Source organism: Artemia sp. Qi Xiang Cuo, chromosome 9 (genome assembly GCF_049724085.1).
Source record: "Artemia sp. Qi Xiang Cuo chromosome 9, ASM4972408v1, whole genome shotgun sequence".
Taxonomy (NCBI): domain Eukaryota; kingdom Metazoa; phylum Arthropoda; class Branchiopoda; order Anostraca; family Artemiidae; genus Artemia; species Artemia sp. Qi Xiang Cuo.
In genome coordinates, this window is record NC_142802.1 from 48,051,084 (window position 1) to 48,069,953 (window position 18,870).

The 18,870-nt window shown below is 34.6% G+C and overlaps 1 protein-coding gene across 1 annotated transcript in view; it reads left to right on the top strand.

Annotated features, from left to right (window-relative positions):
- The first annotated feature begins 2,011 nt into the window (after nt 1-2,011).
- The window catches only part of LOC148948735 (ubiquilin-1-like), a 41,378-nt gene continuing 24,519 nt past the window's right edge, over nt 2,012-18,870 (top strand). Inside the window, exons 1-3 of the mRNA XM_089094644.1 lie at nt 2,012-2,193; nt 13,410-13,614; nt 18,107-18,354. Coding sequence (XP_088950770.1) covers nt 2,074-2,193; nt 13,410-13,614; nt 18,107-18,354 — 573 coding nt within the window. The 5' untranslated portion in view covers nt 2,012-2,073. The remainder of the gene's footprint in view (nt 2,194-13,409; nt 13,615-18,106; nt 18,355-18,870) is intronic.

Below are 18,870 nucleotides of genomic sequence, written 5' to 3' on the forward strand. Positions count from 1 at the left end.
GAGCCGAGTGAGTGTAAGATTTTCATTTTTTCTTCTTTTTTTTTCTTTTTCTTTCTTTCTTCTTTTTCTCTTATTTTTCTCTTCTTTCTCTTTAGTATGTTATTATAAGTGTTAATTTTAAGAGGGTAAATACTTCCGAACAAGCGTTAGCTTATGGAAGGTCATTTGTTTTTTTGTGTTGTGTTGTTTTTGGAATAAACCCTTATCTTATCTTTAGCTTTATCTTTTGGGTTTCATTTATTTATCGATGCTGATTTGTGGTAGTTTCGAGCTTGGTAGAATATTTGATTTTATTTTTGTTCATTTTGTGTTTAATGGAGTTCTTTACTTTTCTTTGAGAAACTTATTTTGTGGATTTTTTTTTTTAATTAATATACTTAAAAAATCGGCGATGAATAGCAATTTTGGTAAAAAGTCCTTGTTAATATTACTACTAAAGAATTTCGGTTGAATGAAAAGGACTATTATTGTTTGTATGGATGGAAATTATGTGAGATATTTCATTTTCTACATAAGTGAAGCCATCACAACCTCCACAATAGTATTTTCTTACCGATAAATGCTTTACACACATTTATTTAAATACATCGAAGTACTTCATAAAAGTAGAAAAAGAAAAATATTATCATTTAAAATTGTTGAAAACTAAGTTCCCAGAAGTATTTTCCACCCTAAAGAAATTTCCTGGCGGGACTGACGATGGTCTGCCTTGCCTTTTCTACTTTTGTGTAGGTATATATGAGAATGTAACATTTTGGCTATATAGAGAAACATTTTAATCAATTCCTACTCCCCACCACCACCTATTTCGACAGTTATTTGAAGCCTCGTGAAGAGTAAGCAATTTTTCTATTAAAATGTACTTTTTAGGAATCTACCCTACCCCCACATAAACAATGACTCTCCCTCCCCCCTCATTATAGCTGATACACAATTACAGACCACCATGCGTAGCCTAATTTAATTACAAACAAAGCGAATCAACTTGGTTGAATCCAGTACTGCCACCGTATGGCATGACTTCTTTTGCAACTTGGAAGCCTAAAATATAGTTATTGATACTCCAAATCAATTAGCTTCTCAGAATTTTACATTGATTGCAAATTCGTCCTCTTTGGGGTAAAGTCGTAGTTTGGTGCTCAAAACTGTCAGAAAACAAGACTTTCCCCTGGCCCAATCTGTATGGTCACTTAAAAAAGAGCTTTAAGTTCACGTTTGAATCAGCTTCCTCCCAATTATCTTGGACCTTCGGCTTGATACAATCACCACTGGAAAAAAAACCACAAAACAAGTAAACATGAATCGACGATGTTTCTTCTGAGAAAAAAGCGAAATTCCACATTTTGAAGATTGGAGCTTGAAACCTCTGCGGTAAGGTTCTTCGATATGACATATCTAATAAAGGGATTTTCAATAAGGTCGCTTGCCTTTTTGGGAGTGTTTCCCCTTTTTATAAGAAAAACAGGCAAATTTTCTCGATTTTGTGGTTTTGGATGGGTAATAATAAACTAAAATAATCTTATATGTTTGAAATTATCATAAAAAGCCAATACTGTCGGTATAGCATTTGTCATGAGAATTCCATTTTTAGTTTTGGTAAATATTGGCCCATTTCACTTTTTACTTCTACCTTTTTATGAAAAACTGTTTGATAAGATTCTCTTGTGACTAAAATTATTTTTAACTTGTTCATTTTGCTTAGTTGAATAGGACAATCAAAAGAAAGAGGGTCAATTTGGCAGCTGGATAGTTAAGTTTAAATTTTGTTTTTCAATCGCTATTCTATTTTGTTTAATATCTGAGTATATAAGGGACTGAATATATAAGGAATTTCCCGTGATTTTGTTCGTTTTTAGTTTGACCCGAATTTTCAATGTATTTTTTTTACTCATTTTAAGATGTATTTATTATTTTAAGTCATTGTCGTTTATTCTTTTTCGGTTCTTTTCGGCAGAAAACTTTTGATATGCTGTTAGTATCGGAATTTGGATGCAGTGGTAACTATGTTTGTAGGTGACAAGCAACTTTAATTCTAGAAAAGGGATCTTTAATATTAAAAGATAATTTATAAATATGTCTGAAGAAGCATCCAGTGTAAAACCTGTTGAGAGTGGAGACAAAATCAACATCACAATCAAAACAGGAAAAGAAAAGCATAGCTTTCAGTTTGACAAAAATGCCAGCATAAAGCAGGTAAGGCTGGGAAGTAGCCTAGGCCTAAACTAAAAATTAGGCTAGAGTAAATTTTTTCCTTGGCTAGTCATATGCAAGGGTAAAGTTCTACAAAATCATATTATTGAGTTAGGAATAAAGTGAATACACCTTTTGATGCCTTTTTTTATGCTGATTACAAATATAATAAGCATTTCTATCAGAAATGAATTTCAGCCCCCCCCCCCCCTAAATAGGCTATACCTAACCGAACCCTGAAGTGGCATGTATAGGGGGGGGGGCTGGAATTCATTTACAATATAAATGCTTAGGCTATTATATTTGTAATCAGCATAAAAAAAGGGTGAAGTTCTAGCCTAGGAAATCATATTATTGAGTTAGGAATAAAGTGAATACACCATTCGATGCCTTTTTGGTAAAATTCTACTTTAGCTACTTTTGACTATCTTGGAAAGGGGTTAGGTTAAGAAAATGAAACTTTCAGGGATGGGTCTACAGGCTAAAGTATGTCCTGGGAAGATATTTTGAAGTACCCACCTCCACTCCTTCTCTCTCTAGAGGGTCCTGACCTTTGATGACCTTTAAAAATATGTCAGTTATAAAAGTGAAACCTTGCAAAATAGATCTTCTGCTTAAATGAAGTACAACAAAATTGTTTTCAGCTTCACAACTTTGCTCAATCCTGATTTATAAGGTTTTAAATATATGCAAATTTATTTCCTAAATTTTGGAAATAAACTATTTATGTGTCTTAAAATTCTGCTCAAATAACTGAAATTGCATTTTCAGAACTAAAGCCAGAGAAAAAGAAACTGATAACTGAAAATTAAGGTAAAATGGCGTTTTGTCAAAATTTCAATGGGTATAGACCTGTCATTTAGGCAAATTTCATGACCCCTTAGAGAGAGGAGTGGAGGTAGATACTTCAGAATACCTTCCTAGGACATACTTTAGCCTGTAGACCCATCCCTGAAAGTCTCATTTTCTTAACCAAACTCCTTTCCAAGATAGTCAAAAGTAACTAAAGTATAATTTTACCGCCTTTTTTTATGCTTATTAAGAATATAACAAGCATTTCTATTAAAAATTAATTTCAGCCCCCCCCCCCTATCTAGGCTATACCTAACCGAACCCTGAATTGGCATGTATAGGGGGGGGCGGAAATTCATTTCCAAGAGAAATGCTTAGGCTATTATATTTGTAATCAGCTTAAAAAAAGGGTGAAGTTCTAGCCTAGGAAATCATATTATTGAGTTAGGAATAAAGTGAATACACCTTTTGATGCCTTTTTTTATGCTGATTACAAATATAATAAGCATTTCTATCAAAAATGAATTTCAGCCCCCCCCTTATATAGGCTATACCTAACCGAACCCTGAATTGGCCTATATAGGGGGGGGGGGCTGAAATTCATTTCCAATAGAAATGCTTAGGCTATTATATTTGTAATCAGCATAAAAAAAGGGTGAAGTTCTAGCCTAGGAAATCATATTATTGAGTTAGGAATAAAGTGAATACACCTTTTGATGCCTTTTTTTATGCTGATTACAAATATAATAAGCATTTCTATCAAAAATGAATTTCAGCCCCCCCCCCCTTATATAGGCTATACCTAACCAAACCCAGAATTGGCCTATAGAGGGGGGCTGAAATTCATTTCCAATAGAAATGCTTAGGCTATTATATTTGTAATCAGCATAAAAAAAGGGTGAAGTTCTTGCCTAGGGAATCATATTATTGAGTTAGGACCAAAGTGAAAACACCATTGAATGCCTTTTTTATGCTGATTTACTAATATAATAAGCATTTCTATTGAAAATGAATTTCAGCCCCCCCACCCTATATATGCCAATTCAGGGTTAGGTTAGGTATAGCCTATATAGGGGGGGGGGCTGAAATTAATTTCCGAGAGAAATTCTTATTATATTCGTAATCAGCATAAAAAAAGGCATCAAATGGTGTATTCACTTTAGTCCTAACTCAATAATAGCCTATGATTTTATAGAACTACCAAAAAAAGGCATTGAATGGTGTATTCACTTTTGTCCTAACTCAATAATATGATTTCATAGAACTTTACCCATGCAGGAGTATATTTAGGGTTTTCTGGTCAATTTGGGGAGAACTCTAATGCTCACATAATAAAAGGCAAGCATACCAGGCTACTCCATGTATTTTTTCCTCCTCTTTCCAAATATAATAGCCTAATCATTTTATTCATAAATCTACTTTAAAGCCCTAATATAGACCCTTAAGTAATACTTAATTCCTTGTGGAAATATTCTAGATAGTTGGCTCAACAGAAGGCAATATCTCAATTAGGCTAAATAAAAATAGCCTAGCCCAGAGCAAATTTTCTGATTAGCCTAGGCTAACTCACTAACGTGATGGCAAAGAAATAGACATAACATTTAGAATCCAAATATAGGCTAACATTCAGTTGAGTAAGAAATGAACTATACCCCCCCCCTAATGTGTAAATATATGGGCTACCATGAATTATACATACTAAGGTAGGCCTAGACTGGGAAACTGGTAAATTTTTACCAAATCATATTATTGACTTACAAATAAAGTGAATATACCACTCAATGCCTTTTTTTATGCTCTTTCCAAATACAATAATCATTTTTGTTGGAAATGAATTTTACCCCCGCCCCTATATACCTATTCAGGGTATATATTTACACATTATGAGGGTGTGGGTAAAGTTTCAACTTACCTCCCATTTAAATCAGAAATAAAATTTGCCCCCACCCCTCCTAATGTACAAATATATACTCTGAATTGGTATATATAGGATTGGTAGTAAAATTCATTTCCGACAAAAATGATCATCATATCTGGAAAGAGCATAAAAAAAGGCTTCTAGGAGTGTGTTTACTACATTTGTCAGTCAATAATTTGATTCATTAAATTTTTACCGGGAAACTCAGTACTCAGGTAGTACCTAATCTTGGCCAGATATCCTGATTAAAAGCTGTATTGGTAAAATTCTACTTTTTGCTAGCCTATCTTGAAAAGGGGTTAGGTTAGGAAAATGAAACTTTCAGAGATGGGTCTACAGGCTAAAGTATGTCCCAGGAAGGTATTTTGAAGTACATACCTCCACTCCTTTTCCCTCTAGAAGGTCTTGAAATTTGCCCACATGACATGTATCAGCTAATTTTCAGGTAAATTTTTACCAAATCATATTGTTGACTTACAAATAAAGTAAATATACCACTCAATGCCTTTTTTTATGCTCTTTTTAAATATGATAATCATTTTTGTCAGAAATAAATTTTACCCCCCCCCCTATATATACCAATTCAGGGTATATATTTGCACATTAGGGGGAAGTGGGAGCAAATTTTATTTCTGATGTAAATGGGAGGTAAGTTTAAACTTTACCCCCACGCCCTAATGTGCAAATATGTACCCTGAATTGGTATATATAGGGGTGAGGGTAAAATTCATTTTTAACAAAAATGATTATTATATTTGGAAAGAGCATAAAAAAGGGCATTGAGTGGTATATTCACTTTATTTGTAAGTCAATAATATGATTTGGTAAAAATTTACCAATTTTAATTTATCAGTTTCTTTCCTCTGGCTTTAGTTCTGAAAATGCAATTCCTGTTTTTTTGTTTAGTAGGATTTTAAGCCATATCAGTGTCTTTTTAAGCCATTTTCAAAGCCATTAAGCCTTATAAATTGGGATTGAGCAACGTTGTGAAGCTGAAAAACAACTTTGTTGTACTTAGTTTAAGCAGAAGATCTGTTTTGCATGGTTTCACTTTCATAACACACAGCTTTTTAAAGTTCAGGACCCTCTAGAAAGAGAAGGAGTAGAAGTGGGTACTTCAAAATACCTTCCCGGGACATACTTTAGCCTATAGACCCATCCCTGAAAGTTTCAGTTTCCTAACTTAACTGCTTTCCAAGGTAGCCAAAAGTAACTAAAGTAGAATTTTACTGCTGTATTTCATAAACATCAAAACAGGCTTTTGATCTTGGACACAATGCATATAGGTTTAGATAGGCCTAGGCTAGTTAGGAATGGCCTGCTATAACCTTGGAAAACTTGTAGTTTTTCAATAGTTGAATTTAGACATCAGTTACACTTACAGTCTTGCCTAATTACATAATTATTCTGTTTCAATCACTTGTTTTAGATTAAGTCTATCCAAGATTGATTCTGCCTGTCATTTGGATATGTTAATTTAACTTTAAGATCATGTGTCTAAGATTAGACAGCATTTTCCAAGATTAGGTTCAGGCTTTAAGTATGTGTCTAAGATCAGGTTCAAGCACAACACCCTGCCAGACACTACTGATGACTCCAAATCTTTCAGAGAGGATGCATCCTTATTTTGTTTCTAAAAGTATAAGGATTCACAATACCCCCCCCCCCCTAGTTGATAGTAATAGCTTACAGTACACTCTGTATATTCAAACTAGGGCATGCTAATACAATCACTACTTGGACTAATCTTAGACAAATGTTTCAGTTAAGATGTATCTGTTATAGAAATCAACAGTAGGCTCTGAATCTTGGATATGATATAGATAGTAAAAGATTGGCTAATGGCAGGGACTAGGCTTGACCAGATTGCCTGACTACAATCTGGGTAGACATTTTTTTTTAACTTAGACAAAAGTTGCCATTACATCCTAGTCTGTCTGTATGCAATTGTTCTGCTTCACAATGCTTGCCTTAGACTGAATGTATTCAGGGTTGATTTGCTAGGTGATTTAGATACTTTGGTATAACTTTGAGATGCCATGTCCAAGATTGGAGCATCCTCTAAGCTTAGGCTTAGAGTGCAAATCTGTGATTAGGCTCCAATATTAACTGTTGGTGCATTAACAGTCTTTAGGGTTATATATACTTAAAGCACTGAAGCTAATCACATACTTATTTAGGAGATTTTAAAAAAATCAGTGGTAAAATAATCTACTTTCTAGGTCGTAAAATTAAGATTTCAAAGTCATTTAACTACTGAAGTGATGATTAGCTGTCCAACTACTGGGTATCTTATTTTTCAACAGTGCAACTATTTATGTATTATTATTTTACAACAAATGCCAAGCTGGGAGCAGGAATCCAAAATCAGGAAGAAAAGTTGCATTATTCTAAAGAAAATAGTGTGAATATTTGTTGTGGGTATATATTTATTTATCAGGGGAAAGGGATGGGATTTAATGCACTTTTAGTATTAAGAGTATTTGTGATTGTTAAAAAAAGTTGTTAGAATTTCTGGTAACCCTTTACTACTGACAAATAATAAGGAAGAAGGTGATTTTATACCATAAATTGCAGCTTGGAGCAATCTAAGGATTTTTCCTTGTGAAGCTCCAGAGTTGATGATCAAAGTTGTTTTTGTTGTTGTTTAGTGACCAGGTGCAGTTAGATGATCAGTAGCTTCCCAGTTGAGTTAACTGCTCAAGGGCTCAAGATAAAATTTGCAAAGAAAGTAATTAATATATTTTGAGAGAGCATAAAAAGGTCCTTAAAAATTCTAGAGGATAGGCTTTTGTCTATCTTGGAAAATAGATTAGGTTAGTAGTTCCTAAAATTTTTTGAATAAAACACCCAGGAATGAATCCAGAACCTCAGTAATTTCCCAGAAATGTATTTTTATCTACCTATCTTGACCCCTGTCCTCTCCAAAGGCACTGAGTTTTAATGATTTTTTGTAGTCTTTGTGTTATAGAAGTGAAAACTTGAGAAATATATGTTCTGCTCAAATGAGTCACAACAAAAGTGTCTTGTGCATTCCACCTTTGCTACATGCTGATTTATGAGGTTTTAAAGTTTGGAAAATTTGTTTCTTAAATTTAGGAAAAAAGCCTTGTAGGTTAGGTTAGGGGTACTGTCAACCCCCCCCCCCTAGTGTGTAAACATATAGCCCAAATTATATTATTATATAAACTAAATGTTTTATTTCATTAGGATTAACCTAAGTTCACTTCTTGGGTGTGTTTTGTATGTTTCTAGCATTCTCAGTAAAGTCCTTAAACTACTTCTTCCAGAAATTTTGGGTAAGTGTAGGTTGGATAACCATCACTTGGGGTTCAACCAAGGCCTGAGTTGCCTGTTTGTACATAGACTTTTAAAGAAAGCTATTGATGAAGCCCACAAGTGGGATCCTCCTTCTTTATGTACAGCATAAATATCTCAGTTACATTCAATTCAGATCTACAGTCTCCGGTGTTCCTGAAATTACTTGATTATGGTGTGAATGCTCACATCAGAGCATTTTTGTTTTTCTGGTTCTTGGCCAATGTTTTGATAGTTAGACTGACAGAAGATCATCTGAACAGACCCATTAGACTTGTTCAAGACTGATATTAAGCTTTATCCTGTTTAATACTGTAACATCTGGAATAACAAAAAATATTGCTGGAGGATTCAGTATTAATCTATGCAACCTCATCCAGCTTTTTTATGCTGATAACCTGCTGATGTTAAGCTGTAACCCTGCTTCTCTACAAGAGAATATTGACCAGATGATAAATGGATACAAGTGTATTGGTCTGAGGTTAACTATTTCAGAAAATTCGAAGTCCTTTCCTGGTTTCCAGTGCCTGCACATTAAGTCCAACTTTCCAGCATAAGAAATCTGGTCATGGTTTTCAAAGGCCTCCAGACTAATGTCAAGCAAGGTGATTATGGGTGCAGTGACTGAGGTTTCTTCTGAATGTTGGTCTATTTCAAAAAATGGATTATTGATGGTTCGGCTTAGAAGTTATTCTAATATCTTAGGCAAATTAATTTGAAAAGTTGGTTTGATTCACAAGCATTTAAATATTTTTCAGAGATTGAAACACAAAATAGAAGACTGTTCAATCCAATGACCAATAGGTGTTTTTTGTGGCTCTATTAATCAAAATTAGTTGTATGTTTTCGTTCAAACTGCCACAGACAATCCTCCTAAGTCCTCTTCCCTTTGTCAAAACACCATGTTACAACTACACACAATGTTTTTGGGAAAAAAATGGTAAAGAGATTGTAGACAGTTTCATTTCGCCATTAAGAAACCAGTCAATATATACTGTGCTTTCTTTTTAAATATCACTGAGTCATGTTGGGTTAAATAAGCTTATGCAGCTTTCAATCTGATCCAACACAGTCACAATAAGTATGATATAAGACTTGCTGGAGACTCACAAAGGGATGGAATGACCCAGGGAATGACGATTCTCGACTAAGGACATGAGAGAGATCTTAAAAGTGTAGAATCTAGACCTAGACAGATATATAAAAGATCTATAAAGGGGAAAAATTTTTATTGTTGTGCTGTAATTCCAGTATATTATTGAAATATAAAACAAAATCAAGCGGACTGCTGAGAGCAAGACATCAAACTCTTAAAAATATTCCTTTGGGAATTTTGGGGGGTGGGGGCTCTAAATATGCAACTACCTGAGAATTATGTACAATTATGATATTAGACGTTCTCGTTTACTAATCTACTTACATACTGTGAACATATTGATCTATGCAAGTATGTATAAAAGAGCTAGTGGGAGCGGATTTTCCTTTTTTTTTATGGAAAAGCAGTCCAGATAGCTGAAAGTGTTGGGACACCCGCCTTAATAACAATACTCCAACGTTGGTGATTCTCCTCTTCAGACACTTCTCTTTTTTTTTACAAAAGCTGTCCTTTCCCTATACCTATAGCAGCTATGTAAAGAATTCAATACAATGTTTCTTAACCATCAAGCTATAGCATTTCAAATTCAGCTTCTGTTCTTTTGTTGTACTGTTGATGCTATATTAGCTGAGGTTGTGATGAAGTTGCAAAAATATAAGCAGTTCTATTTCTCTGAGACTAGCCTTCTTGCTAAGCTAACTGTCTGGCAAGCAAAATGAAGGTCTATAGGCAAGTCTTATCATCCCAATAAAGTTTCTAAAACTTGGTATGTGCAACAACTGTTTTCTTCCAACTTTACATTCATTCTTGATTGTATTCTCCCTGTTACCATAACATTTGCAGAGCATTCATTTAGTATGCTAAAGCAGGTTAAAATATCCCTCCAAAATCAGACAGGGGAAAGCAGATTGAATGCTCCTGTACACATGACTGTCAATTACAACATCAAGGTGGATATTGATGATGTTTTAAGTGACTTTGGGAGGAAATCAAGTGGATTAAAATATAAAAAGTATTTACAGTGCTTTTGTTGTTTTGTATCTGATCCAAGGTATAGTAAGATTAGAGCTCTTGAATTTGGTTAGTTAAACTCATTACTTTATCTTTTGTAGTAGCATAGTAATAAATAAGCTCAAAAAGGGGACTGTAACAGCAAAATATTTAGTTTCAGGTAAGTTTCTGAACTTCTGGTAGTGGTGAACACACAACTCAACCAACATCACCTCAACCACCAAACAACTCACCCATCCCCTGCTCAACTACCTTAAATTCAACAATCAGACAACTAAACCACCATTAACTCCCCTACCACTTAACTCAACTACCTTAATTTTAACCACTAAACAACTCAACCACTACATATCTCAACCACCACATGACTCAGATCTGTTGATCAATCACCAAAGCCTGGTGAGCATTTACACCCTGGTGATCTGATCAATGTGAGGACTTCTCAAACCAAGTCCAACATTAAATAAGCAGCAATCACTTCCTCTGTTTCAACTAGAAACCTTACTAATTATTGAGAAAATTGCCAACAGCATTTGCTCAAGTTAGGACAAGCTTGTCTCTCTGAAATTTAGCTTGAACAGGCAGATCCTTGCAAAGGTTGGATTGTTTGCTTGCCCTTGCCTGTCTTATGTATTGCTGCAATGGGACTGGCTCATGCAAACTGATAGACTAAAATTCCTCTGTGTATATTGCAAGTACCTCAAGTTTTGCTTTGTTACTCACTCTACAAGAGAAATAAATATTTTTAAGATCGCAAAATGTGGTAAACCCAATTGTCATTGTGCTATTTACTGAAAATACACATGAAAAAGGCATTTGAAACATTGTTTGTGTTTTTGCCCCTACTTCTGGTCTATTAGTGCAAATGAAGAAATTATTGTTTAATTTTATTCTTTGGTGCTGAACTGTTTTTGTTTTTCCTCTCCTTCTTTTGTAATAATCTGCTCCTTTTGTTTTCTTGCTTGTGCAGATAAAACTAAAATTATTACATTACCAGCCACATTGGGAAATGAAATCACTAATAAGTTTTAGCCTATGTTGGTTGTTTTTGGATCTCTATGTTGGTCTGTTTTTGGAGACATGTATTTTCAAAAGCCAGGATCTGATGATTTTGCTCTGCATTAATAAGCCAGGATTCAGATCCATATATCAGAATTGACGGAACATTACTACTATCGAGAAGTCTAAGTTTGATCCAGAGCAAGAAGATGTTCAGTCACCAATTATGGCTATTTGATTTAATACTCTCTCCAAATATAATGGTTGCTACCATGACAAAAATGCAGCCCCCTCCCTTTCATAGGGCCACATATAGCCCTGGCTGTATACAAAACTGCAGGAAAACAGTATAATAATGGAATTCTTACTTTATAATATGCATAAAGTATCTGTTACTGCAGTTTTCATGTTTCCTTCCATGAGCTTAAATTTTATATTTATTCAACTGTTCTCTCTATTTCACAATGATATGATATATGGCAGAGTTACATGAAACCTGGGGGTGACTGGACACAAAAAGTAAAAAAAGAAGTTTTGAACTTACCTAGTTGCCTAACTTTGCCTTCTAGAGAGTCACACAATAGCTTAAATTAAAGATAGGGCTCTGGGCTATTGTATGAGATTATTTAATTAAAGCTTTGACAAGATACGGATGCAAGAACAACACGGAAATTTGTTTTTAGCTCAGAGAGTTTTGTGCATTGGTTTAAGTGGTATGTAAAGCCCAGACTATGGCTTTGTCAGACCAAAAAACCTTTCCTTTTATTTATTTATTAGGGAACACAAAACTATCACATCTTTCACTTCATCCGACAAGATGGTAATTATTCAAAGTAAATCCTACCACTTTTTCATGTTGTAGGGGGGAGCTTAAAATGAATGAATTAATTGCACTTTATCTTTAAATTAATTGCAATTAACTACAATGAATTTTGGATAGGTTAAGAAATAGAAATGGCCGATAATGAAGAGATACACAATGATTCAAGCAATGAAAAACAACAGATAAGTATACTATTTAAACTATATCTGCCAAAAATAAAGAGAGATAACCAAAATTGTCATGGTAGTAACCATTGTGTTTAGAAATAGTGTTGATTAGAAAATCAAATGTGTCTACTCTTTTGTTATAATAGTCATTCTATCAAAAGAGCCCATAGAATGGAGTATTACTAAAATGTTTGCTAAGAATTCAATTTTTGCACTTTACTTACTTGACCTAATCCCTGTGCTGGCTGGGTGCCAGTGTCAAGAGAGCAGGTTGGATCTGTAACGCCAACATGAGTCTCCAAAGGTATTTTCAGCCTCTTATGTCCAATACTGTTCTAGCCTACCAGTAAGACTTGAAGGAAAATGGATCATAAAATTGACAGAAAAGGCAGTCCAGCCAGTCACTGTAGACTCATTCAAAGCTGAGGTTGGCAAAGATTGGGTGAACGTTGACCGGAAGCTCAATTGGGACTAGAACGTCAGCTGAGGTTGTCACACCACCGCCAGCAAGAAATCTACAGGAGGTCATTACCACCTCATCTTGCTAGCAATTGCAATTTAAGGTTATAACTCTGAGCAAAAATTTCTATTTGGCTTAGGATTCAGCTGAAATCCTGGGAGTCACTTTACCAAGAGTTTGAGCATAAGAGAAGCAAACTCATATTGTCAAAAAATAGTAGAATGAAATAACTCTATTTTCTCAGCTGCTTCATCCAGGAGACCGACTCTCAGCCCACTGTGCTGAACACATTTATCGCAGTTATCTTAATGAGTAATGACTTTCAGTGGCTACGAAAGGTCTAGACCACAAAAGTATTGTGAGCACTGGCGGATTATTAACAATTAGGAATGCTAAACCAAAAACAAAGTTTAATTTCAAGTGCCTTAACAGAAATCATTTAAAATGAAAGACATGGGCCACCACACAATCAGAAGGTATAGCCGGGGGGGCAAGCTAATCAAAGTTTTCTTATGCAGTTTATGTAATCCTGATTTAAACTATCGCTCATTGCTGCAGCCTAATATTCTTTGACTAGACAGCAATTCACCACGAGCACAATTCCTTCTATCTGACTCAGTCTTTGTCTTATTTAGGTGAAAGCTGAAGCATCCACCAAGTTCAATTCTTCAGAAGATAAACTGTGTTTGATATTTGCCGGTAAAATCTTGAAAGATGAGGACTCGTTGGATAAACATGGTATCAAAGACGGTTTCACAATTCACCTAGTGATCAGAGCAGGAACTGGAGGAGCTGAAACAGAAACTCCATCTACTCAGACACCTACAAATACTACCAGAGGTTTTTCTTTATTTTTTTCTTTTCATTTCTCTTAACGAAGGATTTTGTATGTCTTTATTGTCACAATATGCTAAGTCTTTAGCACTTTTTATGTCAAGAAGTAAATGTTAGGTGTTAAGAAATAAGCTGTTAATAACTGTATCTTGTGTCCAATCAGAAATGCAGTTTGAAAAGGCTAAAACCTAAGTCTTGGTCAAGGTAAGGAAAGGGGTTAAATAGCTTTTTTTTTTTTTTTTTTGAGAAAATGGAAAAAAAAGAATTCAAAATAGCTGTTTATATTGTTAATACTACTAACAACTCACTGTAGCACTAAACCGCTTGAGGCCAAATTGCTACACACGCTCATCCCCCATCTCAATTTATTCAAAGGCTTCAACTTTACCCCATCCCAAGTTTTTCTAATTTCCCTTCATTCTTTTCTTACGAGCTCCTCACACCCCATTTAGGGATGATCTGTTTTTCCTTTGGCCCTAGGTGGTAGGCTAACAAGGGCAATCTTTGGTAATCTGTCATCCTTCGTCTGCAAAACGTGGATTAACCATTTCAACCCTTCTCTCACTATAGCTCTAGAAGGTGGGATAGAACTACATTTTTCGTGCAACTTACTGTTTGAAATACGGTCAGTCAGATGATGCCCAGACAATCCGTACACAATTTCTCTAGAAAACATCTCCTTCGTGCTTGGCCTCGCCCATGTTTCAGGACCCTTCTTGACCACTGTCGTCACTGTAGCTTTCAATATTCTAATCTTGGTTTGCAGACTTGTCTTCCTATTCTTCCAAACTTTTTTTTTTTCAACTGTGAGAAAACAAACAAAAAAACTGGACATTGGCTATTCTACTTCATCTTTTTTTAAAAATCATATTCATAATCTTCAGTAATATATCTCTAACTTCAAAACCACCATATTAAAAAACTCATTTACAGCACTATCAAAACTTGCGGTCTTATTGTTTTTTAATGCTTTTAGTACTGTCACTACTTCATCCTCACAAAATAGATCTTTCTTCTCTTCTGAAGTGTCACAAACTTTTTCTTTTTTTTTTGTATCTTTTCCTGTAACTTTATCACAGTTTAGTACTTTTCAGAATGTTCTTTCCATCTCTTTTTAACCCTTCTTTTATTCCTTCTTCTTTTTAACTCTCCTTTACACCTTCCTATCTTTAACTGGGATAAGTCCAAACCGATGATTTCCTCTCAATTTTTTAACATGCCAGTACAGTATTTTACTATTATGCCGCCTGGCTGCACCTTCCAAATTTTCAGTGATTCCATCCATGGCCTTCACTTCACACTTTTTAATTCATATTTTAATGATTTGTCAACTTTCCTTACATTCCTCTTATTTTCATATGATAAAACTCACCAGGTCATATGAAAGCAAAACAATTTGCTATAAGACTTTGCTCTTTACTTTTTGTACTTGTCTTAAACAGTAGGACTGACAGCACATCACATTGACCAACCTTCTTTAGGTGCTCTTAGTATAAATTAAGAGCATTAAAAATTCAAAATGAAAAAACTAAAAATTCAAAATGAAATATATGATTTGAATCATAAATTTAAAACAAATGGCGAAAGTTATGCACAGTTTGATCTGAAACTTGCCAGACGAATATTTTAGAAGCAGTTGGCCATCATTTATTGTTATTTCACAGGACTGGGTACTGGTAGTTAATCCAATCAATAACCGATTGAACCTTCAAGTTCTAGTTTGTGACTTTGTGCAGATGGAACTACTGTTTAAAACTTATGAAATGAAAGCAGTGCTTAATATATTAAAGATATCTATGGTAAGTCAGTATGGGTTTAAAGGTGCTTGCTTGTCAAATACAACTCTGTATGAATAGATTTGGTCGTTTCAACAAGTTCGACTATTTTAAAAAGATGGTGCAAGAAAAGGGTGCCATTGGTTGGCATTTAACAGCCTGATTTACTATTGAAGAGCCAAGTAGCAGTCACAGCCCAGTACACCCTATTGTCAGTAGCTTTTTGGATTAAAGAAAGTTATAAGGAAAATCTTTTACTTTCCAACTTAAAGAAGATGAGCATAGAGAACAACATTACCATATTGAAATTTGACACCAAAACAGCAAAATGTTTAGTTATGCTAACTACACCCTTAATCACCTGGTATAACCCTCAGAGACTAGCTCTGTTTTCGAAGGTCAGGGTGGCTACAAAGAAAACATATTTTAATTTACAGAGACGGTTGAAATTAATTTTACATGTTGGTTACAAAGAATTCTGGAAGTTTAGCTCTCTTAAGCTTTTCAGAGGATTTTGGTTAAAATTCAAAGTATAATATGAAGACTGAGGTTGTTAACCCAACAATGCTAAATCTGAACACATTCCCCAGCTATTGATTTTTTTTGTCATGTCAGGCTGGGAAATGTTTGACCACGCAACGTCTATAGTTCAAATACTTTGTACGTATTTTCAGTAAAAGAAAGCAATAACCGAAGCTTCTTTCTTTTTTGGCGGGAGGGGGGCTGAAGAGGACTTCGCTTGTCCCCATGGGGCAGTATATTTTTTCAATTTTGCCATTTTTCATAGGGTAGCTCAAATGGGGTGGGGTGGATGGGGGAAACCTGACATTTCATTCCTTCACCCTTTGAGAAAAAGACACTTTTGATTTCTATTCTAAGTGAAAAGTGTTTTATTGAATAGTTTTGTTGTTGTTATCGTTGGTAAACATTTCTAGTTACTTACGGTTGTTGTAAAATAAAAGAAGAAATACAAATGTAAATGCAGCTATTGCTCATAGATAACTTTTAATATAAGTACCAATAGGATTTCAGTTGGCTTTAATGCCTGAAACTCTTGAACCATAAGAAAAAATCAAAGCAGTTATTTTTCTGCAAGAGTCTGTTTACTAGTTGTTTTTTTTTGGGGGGGGATTTAACGATTTAAGTTGAACATAAATAATATTGAAAAGAATAAGTTTCGAATAGTTTGTAAGTTTTATGAGAAGTTGTAAGTTTTTTAAGTTGTACTTTGCTTAATTGTAAAGTGGTTTCAGTTTCAATAGTAGTTAAAAGTGAATAGTAAATCAAGTTGACAAAAACTATTTTGTCACTCAGTACTTATCAAATCTGTATGTTTTTTCATAAAACTTGGACATATAATCGACTTATATCTGCAAAGAGAGCATTCTCAGCCAGTCTGTGATTGCTATTTTTTAATTTAAGAAATTCTTCCCAGTTACAGTTAGATTTTTGTTCCGCTAATATTGTCGAAACATACAAGTAAATAACTTTCCCCTCGTAAAAAGCGTATATAAAAGAATGAAATGCATCTTGTCAAGGAAGAGGGTATTGCCAACCAATAAAAGGGGTATTTTTCATTTGAGTGTTTTTTTGGGAAATTGCTTAGAAATTTCCAGATGGAACAGTTTGATTGAAGTCGGAAATAAATTTCGTAGAATTACATGTGAAATGAACAAAGAAACAATGTCCCAATAAACAAAGTATTATCACAGAATTGGTATTTTATATTGGTTATTGAAGAATTTTTATTTTTGATTTGAAAAAGAATAAATGCCACCAGTTGTTCTTACCTCAACAAAAGTTATTTTGTCTAGTTTTTCCACAAGATTTCTAAGCAATTGTCTTAGAAAACCCACATAGAACACCTATTTCTGAGACAAAATTAATGAGTGCTAGTGTAACCCGTTTTTTGTTTTTGCGGGGGAATTTATTCTGAAAAAGTGTAAATGGAAAATAATTATAAATATCCTTCATCTATTCCATATGATCTAATTCCTCCTCCCCAAAGTACTTCAGCAGAAGGAATAGTTCGTCTCTTAAATCTTGTGCTGATCCCCATGAAACGCACTGCAAGACTCAGACACTGTTTGTTATACACGGTTTCGACAGTAACAAGCGTGAATATCATTTTTGAACTAAAAACATAAAACAAAGATTTCGATACAAAACCGAGAATGATTCATGATGAGTAAGCAGTATTCGACTTCCCCTCACCAGGTGTACGAGTCTTCGGTCTAAAATGATTCTGAAATAAGTGCCGAAAAACAGGGAAAATTGAGAATATAAATATGAATTTTTTGCACCAAAAAATGAGCGGACTTTGCGGTTGTTTTCTTTAGCCAAATATATTTTTCATGGAATTTTTTTTAGATACTTTTGATAGGAGCCTTAAATAAGTTTTAAGATAAATTGACCAACCTAAAGTAGCGTCGCCCTGAACGACATTAACTGTCTACTTCGGTTTTAAACATATTTTAAACACATCCAACCCTAAAAATTTTTGAAGCATAGCATTTATAATATATTTATTTTGTTTTCAAAATTTTTTAGTAATTATAGTACCTTCAGCATTAGTCATGCTGATACCGTAATAGTAACTAAAATTCGACAGAATTCCCTGTAGAATAGAGTAAAATGTGATTACTTCCCAGTTCAATAAAAGAATAACTAGTCATTTTGCTGATTGATGACAGCTAGATGACTAATTAGTGTTTTATTTTCAGCTTCTCCGGATGTGTCTTCGACTCCTTTTGGTCTTGGGGCATTTGGTGGACTTCCAGGCTTAGGAAATTTAGGATTCGGTGGTGTCAATTTTGCCGATTTCCAATCTCAGATGACACAACAGCTTCGACAAAATCCTCAGATGATGAGAGATGTTATGAATAATCCCATGGTTCAGAGCCTAATGAGCAATCCAGATTACATGAGGCAACTTCTGACATCTAGCCCGCAAATGCAAGAACTATTAGAGGTGTGTGCCCCCCCCCACTCACACACACACAGATCTCGGAATTTCGTCGTGAAAACGGATACAAAAAGACTTTTTCCCTAAAGAAAAATAAAAAATATCATGTCTCCGACCCATAAAGTAATCATAAAAATACATGTAAAAAAAATTACCCCCCCCCCCCCCGCACAAAAATTATTTTGGAAAACTTCTGACATCTAGTCTGCAATTGCTAGAACTATTAGAGGTATGTGTTATGCTTCTCTCATTCTGTCTAAATGTCAGATGAAGTTTTAGGAGTCTTAAGGTAATTGTTCGGGCTGAAGGCCTAGGCAGAATAACCATAGTAAAAGTTGTCGTTCCTATTCAAATCAATCAGTTCTTTTACTCCTTTTTTTTTAAAGCCGTTCTTTTTTGTAATTCGATTTGGGTTAAAGCCTTCTTTTTTGAAATTATGGAATAGGCAGGTACACAGACTGTTTTTTGGGGGAAGAGGTTTCATGGTTCAGATTCGTAATCTAGGTAGACAATCATCAATGT